Source organism: Symphodus melops, assembly GCF_947650265.1.
Source record: "Symphodus melops genome assembly, chromosome: 10".
Lineage (NCBI taxonomy): Eukaryota > Metazoa > Chordata > Actinopteri > Labriformes > Labridae > Symphodus > Symphodus melops.
This window is the reverse complement of record NC_136700.1, coordinates 23,051,679-23,059,178: the sequence shown is the minus strand read 5'-3', so window position 1 is coordinate 23,059,178 and position 7,500 is coordinate 23,051,679. Positions and strand designations below refer to the sequence as shown.

At 42.9% G+C, this 7,500-nt stretch overlaps 1 protein-coding gene across 3 annotated transcripts in view; it reads left to right on the top strand.

Moving 5' to 3' along the window:
• bcas3 (BCAS3 microtubule associated cell migration factor) overlaps positions 1-7,500 on the top strand; it is a 289,933-nt gene that overhangs the window by 160,351 nt on the left and 122,082 nt on the right. The window contains exon 23 of one of the 3 annotated variants that reach the window (XM_079354711.1): positions 7,384-7,493. The exons of the other annotated variants lie outside the window; for them this stretch is intronic. Coding sequence (XP_079210837.1) covers positions 7,384-7,394 — 11 coding nt within the window. The 3' untranslated portion in view covers positions 7,395-7,493. Of the gene's footprint in view, positions 1-7,383; positions 7,494-7,500 lie in introns of those variants that run through there. 3 annotated transcript variants of the gene reach the window in all.

Genomic DNA, 7,500 nt, shown 5'->3' with positions numbered 1-7,500 from the left:
GTGTGATGTGGCTGAGAGATCAAACACACACTCTTGACGAATGTGAGAGCGGAGGGGGCAGCACTCCTTTTTCTCCGCTTCTGATCAAGGTTGGGCTGTTGTCAGTTAATTACACACACACACACACACAAATGAACACACACACACACACACACACACACAAATGAACACACACACACACACACACACACAAATGAACACACACACACACACACACACACACACACACACACACACACACACAAATGAACACACACACACACACACACACACACACACACACACACACACAAATGAACACACACACACACACACACACACACACACACACAAATGAACACAATATGAACACACAAACACACTCCTTTTTACAGAGTGAGTCATTGACAGTAAGATTACTAGACAAGCACATTTATATTCCGCCACTTATCTATATTTTTGCTGTGTGTGTGTGTGCCTTTTGTGTGTGTGTGTGTGTTTTGTGTGTTGGTTTGGTTGTGCTTGTTGCCAGTAATGAGGTCAATCTCCTGTGTGGAGCTAAAACCTCTGTGTGTCTTTATCTCCGTTACATGGGCCGAGGATTACTCTCATCACTCTCGATAGCACTTTCACTCTCGGCCCTCTTCCACACTCTGCCTGCGTCACCGCACACGTTCAGTAATCAGCGCTTCTCTTTGGACTCGCCGTGTGAGTCAGTCAATTAGTCCCATGCCTCACATCTTTAGATACCTGTTGTGTGCAAACTGAGCGAACTACCAAGTTGAAGAGTTGAATTGTTTATTCAAATGGTCCCATATTGTGTAGCTCAGTCTGTATGAAACGTGGACGGTGGAGGTAGTCTCAGTGACGTCACCCAGCGTTTCATGAAGTTTGCGGTGGCCATTTTTGAAATTGAGATGCAGAATTGATTTTAGAGGTGGAGCTGAGGAAGACCCTAATGTGTCTATCTTACTGTGGATGTCTTAAAACAGGCTTACCCCTGCTTGAATTAAGTTTTACATTGGGCAGTCACCGTGCTCCACAGCTTTCCCTAATTATTGAAATGTATATTTTGTCCTGTCTTTAAAAAGATGACTTCTTCCTGAGTGTGTTTGCGTTTTATAATCCAGCCTGTTAAAGAATGTTCTAAGCTGGTGCAACAACGGGTCCATACACACTGACAGACGGTTTATAGAAAGTGTCTTCAGAATGGTCATCTGACTGGCTCTATGTTCAGCGTGCAGACTGTTTTGCTTGATTCCCTGCTTGTCTCTCTCTCTACTTGCCCTCGTGCACCTTTTCTGTTGTCCAGAAGCACACAAACACACGTGTCTGTCTCTTTGCAGTCTGTTTCACCATAATTGCTAACACCCCCCTGCCCTCTGTTCACTTCACACATGACGTGGCCCACCTTTTCATCCATCTGTCGGGACTACTGTGTGTGTTTGAAAGTGTGCACTGTGAGCTGTCATGCGAGGCTGGAGCGGTGTTGATCAGCGGGCCAAGCCGATGGCATATGGCCATGTCCTGAGGTGCTGTAGCATGGAATGCAGGATAGCGAACTGAACGGACAGGAGCCTGTGCACATGGTTGTGTGGATACTGATGTGCCAACATTACATATGCAACTCATCAAGTGGAGTTCTGAGCACTGCGTCCTCTCCTCCCCTGTCTCCCTCCTTTTTACAGGCTTCTATAAGCAGTGCAGACCCCACAGATATATCTCCATACTAAGTGTGGGAGGAGTTGTCTGTTGAGTATGTAAATTGGATCCTCTTGGTCTTTCCACATTGCGAGCTGTATAAGGAAACTCCTCCAATCAGCGCCGCTTCATCGTGCCAGCTTGGACAAACACCAAAACAGCTCAGCTTGTCACTTCAGGAAACTATAGAATTAATGCCAGGGACCCTTAACGTTGCTTGTAAGGATTCAAGCAGGTACAAACTGGAATGAATCCTTCAATCTCAGAACCCGTCGTCTTCGTTCTGACAATAACATCACCTCTGGGAGCAAGGACAAACTTTTTCATGGCTTCCAGTGTAGCTATTTAGAGTTAATAGACTTCCAGCTGAGGCCTCCGTCTCTGTTCTCCAATGTTTAAAGTCTGATGAGAAACCTAGACGAGAGAATGACGGGGATGTTTGAGAAATGTCGTTTTAATGGTTGTCACCATGCCCTTCATCTGTTTGGAGAAAAGAAAAATGTCCTAGGAAAGAGTGGACATGACACTTTTTTTTCTCCCCCTGATCTCAGAGTTAACATCATGGTCGGCGTCTTGTGTGCCGCCATATCTGTTGTTTATGTCCCACACTTCAGCTGGTTGCATATTACCTGAGCTCTTAGTCGGCGTTACTGACATGGGTGGTTGTGTGGGTGAATGAGAGGTTAAAAAGTGTCTCCGTCATAAGAGCAGATTGTTAGCATAGAGATGCATCAGTTTATAGAATACTTTTAATTTGAGTTAAACAAGACATTGTATCCATTCTCCTGAATATCCAAATCCAGATGTAGAGGTACATAGTTTGAATTTGTTATCACAAATTGAGGCCAATTTGGGGCTTAAACATGTAATGGAAAACTTCTTTCAGCCCACAGACAGTAACATTGTTTTTGGGCAGTACGCCATTGTTTATTTGAAAAAAATAATAATAATTCTGGCAACCAGAGAGCTACGTGTCACGATTATGATGCAGTACATAGATACTTCCGGAGGGTGTGGGTCGGGGCGGGGCTGTGGGGGATTTTCACATACGACTGACCAACTCACGGACAGAAATGTTGATCTCTGCACATTTGATCAAATTTTTTCAGCTCAAATTATTTGATTTTACATCTGTTTAATAAATTACTGGCATGGTTTGTTTTCGTTTTTTTCCCTGCCTGAGCAGCAGTGGCTGCGGTGATTCATTTCCTCTAACCTAATACAGATTGCTGGTCCTTCTTTTAATCCAGTGATTTGACAATAGCAGTATTATAATGACGCTTACAAAGGGATAGAATGTGAGAGTGGAGTAAAAAGGGAGAACATTGGCATGGCAAGCAGTAAAGACTTAACCCCTGCTCCTCTGTGTTGTGGATTAAATGCAGCCTGTTTACTACGAGCCGGGTTTGGGAGAGAGGATTAAGTGGTTCCTCACCTCTACAAGAACAGCTCCGGGATTGTCAGGGGATAGAGTTGGTGCATTAGGACCTGCTGTTTATCATGCTGCTCGCAGAGGGAGCGCCGAGGATGTGATCACCCAACATGTCGACTTGACCTTCTTTTAATTAGGATTTAAGGAAGGAACAAAAAGAGTCCTGCTCTGATTTACAGATATCCTGTGTCACGGTGTGCTCAGACGTGAGTTCTGTAAAGACTGATGACAGCAGGTGGCTGATAAACCCTCAGACAGAATTTTATTTACTGTTTCAGGGAAACCTCTCAGTACCTTTTTTTTTTTTTGTCTATAATTACTTGGTATGTAACCTAACGATTTCAGCAGCTTTCACACTTGCTCTGTACTTCTGAAAACATTTTAACATTGAACAGGAGAGCTGCAATCAAACGTCACACCTCAAACTAGAAGCAGATTTTACCCACAGCCTTTTAGCGTGAGTCGATGTGTGAACGCAGTCTGGAGAGTTTGGAGCTTACAGGACGAGCGAGTGGGCGGGGCGATGATGCCATTCATGTTTAAGATTCTCTGCTTCACATTTGTTACTGCTGGCCTCAGTTGTCAGTGTTTTGTGCTCTACTTTTGTGTTTGTGTTGCTGAAACCTAATTTTTTAATTCTTAGCAACATTACACAAACTGAAGACTCCTCCTCTGTCCAACAACATATTTTGAAGTCTCTTAAGGGCAGGGTTGGTAATTTTCTTCAGAAAAATGTTATGATTCTGGTTGATATTGTCTTTATGTCCTGACAGTAATCAATAATTCTTTTGCTCTGAAAAGGGAACAAAGAAAATCTGTCATTTGTAGCAGTTGTAAGCCTGTAAACACTTTGACCAATGTTGGCACTCAGCACCAGTTGTATGAACCAATCACGTCTCCCTGTCTCCATTCTCGCTCTCTACCACATGCATGCACGAGCCCACACTCAAAGCATGAGCTGAAATCCTCTTCTGGAGCAATGGTGCTTGCGCATGTAAATGAGGGGCGTGGCTTTAGAGGGAGCACAGAGGGGAGGGGCTGGGTGCAGATGGAGCACTGAAGGATGGCCACTTTCAAAACCATGCTGTTTAAAAAAAAAAAACACCAACACTGCATTTAATTTAAACCTGTCATCTAAGAATCATTTTATTATATTAGAGCCGTAGTTCAAACTCACATAATGAGGAAATCTTGTGAATTTATGATATTCTAAAAATCATCATACAGTGAGTCACTTTGGTTAATCCAGAACTCAGACATGATCTTTAAGCACCAACATCTCATCATAAATACATTCCTTTTTCTTAACACTCATTTTGTTGTTTTGCTGAAGTGAAGTTCATACATTTCAACACCAAAATCAATGATCAATTATCCCTACACTGATGTTGTAGTGTGTTTTAAGACAAAGAGCACAACACATCTCAATAGCAAAAATGAACATGGCCAACATATCTGTGAAATTCAGATGTGTTTGGGGCTTAAGACTTCTGTTTTAATTGTCGTGGTATTGAAACAGATTTTGATGATCTTATCTTTAGCAGAATCATATCTGTCATCAGTAACACATCAAACATTCAGTAATCTAGAAATTCAGTAAGCTTTAAAATGTGTTGTTTTCAACTAAATCCTTCTTCCTAGTTATTGTGCAGCTGTCTTTGTTGTGAATGAAAGTCAGTTCCTGAAAGCTGAGTCACAGCTGGTGGAAGTAGAAGAACAGTGATCTTTTCATGTAATAACGTTTTTCCTGGAAGTTGAAGCTAAGAAACATGAGGACATGCCTGTTGGCATGGTGTGTCTGATTGCATGAGTTCCTCAGCTCTCCACTGCAGAAACAAGGGAAGAGGTGTGTGTGTGTGTGTGTGTGTGTGTGTGTGTTTCTGCATTTATGTCTGATGTCGTCTCTGAAGCTTGTCAGACATGCCATACTGAAGTCACAGAGCCTCAGAGCCTTTGTTTCTCACACAGCAGGGCTCAGGGTCGATTGCCAGTTGTAGAGCATTATCAGCCTCCTTGTGTTGGCCGCTGTGTGTGTGTGTGTGTGTGTGTGTGTGTGTGTTTGTGTGTGTGTGTGTGTGTGCGTGTGCGTGTGCAGACATGCTCTCAGCTAAGGGAGCTGGTTCACGGGCCGGTCAGAGCCGCCTTATTTCCTTTTAATTGACTTAAGATGGGCAAACAAGACCTCAGCAAGCACACGGTACCCATTACACAATGTGTGTGCAATGCACACTAAGATGCACACTAATGAAGCACACACTGATACACCGACATGCAGCCACAATTGCTCCGTGCATGTGCAAGCTACTTTACTATTTGAGGAGGGTTGTATTTTCCCAGTCTGCACAGCAGACTCGCCGCAACCTTCATGATTAGCAACATTTTTAGTCACGTTGAGGTCTGATGATGAACACGTCTGTTTGGCTGCTTTAACCTCAAGCTAGGGTCATGATCAGAGAGCAGACGCTTTTGTTTAACATAAAAGTTAGCGCACATCATAAGACCGTACTGCTGCAGCAGATGATTCATTACAACAATAATAAAAATATATAAGCCATTTTCACGTTATGCACTCCCGGACTTATCTAGATAATGTCAGGAAGAGTGCTCTGGATATTCTCCTGATCTGGCCGTTAACATAGGTATCTCACATATTGGGGAGGGGGGGGCAGACGAGACGAAGCAATAGAGTCCGCTAAACGATCCTATAATGATAATATTTTCCTTTATATCAATGCAACGTGCAGTCAAACAGAATCACAACATCCACAAAAGAGCGGAGAACAACAAACTGATGAACAGAAAACTGCAAAACGCAAAAGGTGCATGTAGATCCTCTATGCACCGTGCTGCAGTAACAGCATACACTCGTCACTCCCCCTCCAATTATCTTAAGCTGAATTATCTGGAGAATGTCCTGCTCCGTTCTCACATCAGCCCCCTTAGACTTGCTACGGAAAAAAAAAACTGGGGGTGTGACAGTAGAAACTCTGAGCAAGTCTGCTGTGTGCTGTTTGCATTCACACATACCGCTCCTCCGGCAAATATCAGGAACTCTTCAGGAGGTTTCTGCAAGTGTGTACGTCCTACTATTGTTTCAACTCTGACAGGCTATGAAAAATAGCATCACACATTTTCTACCACTGTTTGAGCACAGACCTGCACAAGTCACAAGTGGTAGCCTCAGCCTCCGTCACCTCAGATTAAGACTCTTCGACTCCCTAATATAATAACAATAATTAAAACAAAATGATATCTCCATCAAACTGTACCACTAAGAAAGAGAAGAGAACATTTTTATTTTTCATAAAATAAGATCACAATCACTTCCAGCTGATAGTAATTGATGATTGTCTCCATGCATGTATGAGTTGTTTGTGTTGGTTTGTTCTTACATTGCACTGCTTCTCAGTTGTCTCTGTTTGCTGATGCAGACATGTTAAGTTGCCAGTACACATGCATGTGCCCAAAATGTCTATCTTAGATAAACTGTAGATGTATCTATTTTGATTTTTTTGTCACCCCTTGAGCACCAGCTTTGAACCAACAAACTTTTCTTTGGCCACGCCTCCGCTCTCCTCCAGCACCACCTCTCCACATGTGTTTGAACAAACGAGTTATCAGTCAGAACGCACCATAATTAAGCACCAATAAGCAGAACAGCGGACAAAATGTTCCTCGCCTTGAGCTGCATTTACCTGCTGTGCCCTGCTTTGTTGTGTTGGCAGGCTAATGTTAGCACACTTTAGTTAGCTCGTAGCTTCACATTGACACAGACTCACCGTGAAGTAGAAACACTTCCATGACATCCAAATAAGCAGTCGGTAGACTATGTTCTTCATCCTTTGTCTTCTCCTTGACTTAAACAGTTTAACATGCAAGGCCGTCCTGTCCATGTAAACACGGCCCGACAAGGCGAGACGCGAGCTCCTCACTCATTGTAGACAGTCATGACTCTCTGATTTCTGCTGTATTTATATGTAAAATGTTGCACATCCTTCCTTTAAATCAATATTTAAAAAACCTCTGTCCTTAAGATTGTTTTGGTTCATTTTTAGTTTTAATCCAAACTCACAAACACATGCTCTTAAAAACTGCTTTGATGAGCTGCATGCTTCACTCACTCAGCTGCCCCCCCCCCCCCTCCCCCGTGACATGCATGCTGAGGAAAAATAAGTGTGCTAACATGTTCATGTTCAAGAAACTCTTTATCACCCAGCAGAGATTTAAACCCAGCGTTTTTATTATTTTCATTTCTTGTTTGTCTCCTGCAGGTTATTCCTAAAAAAAGAAGCTCCTCGCTCTGCAAAAATACCATTTCAGTTGATTTTTATTTTTTGCTTACTTTTCCTCACAAGCATGTCAATCATTTTCATTCCCCCCCTTCATCC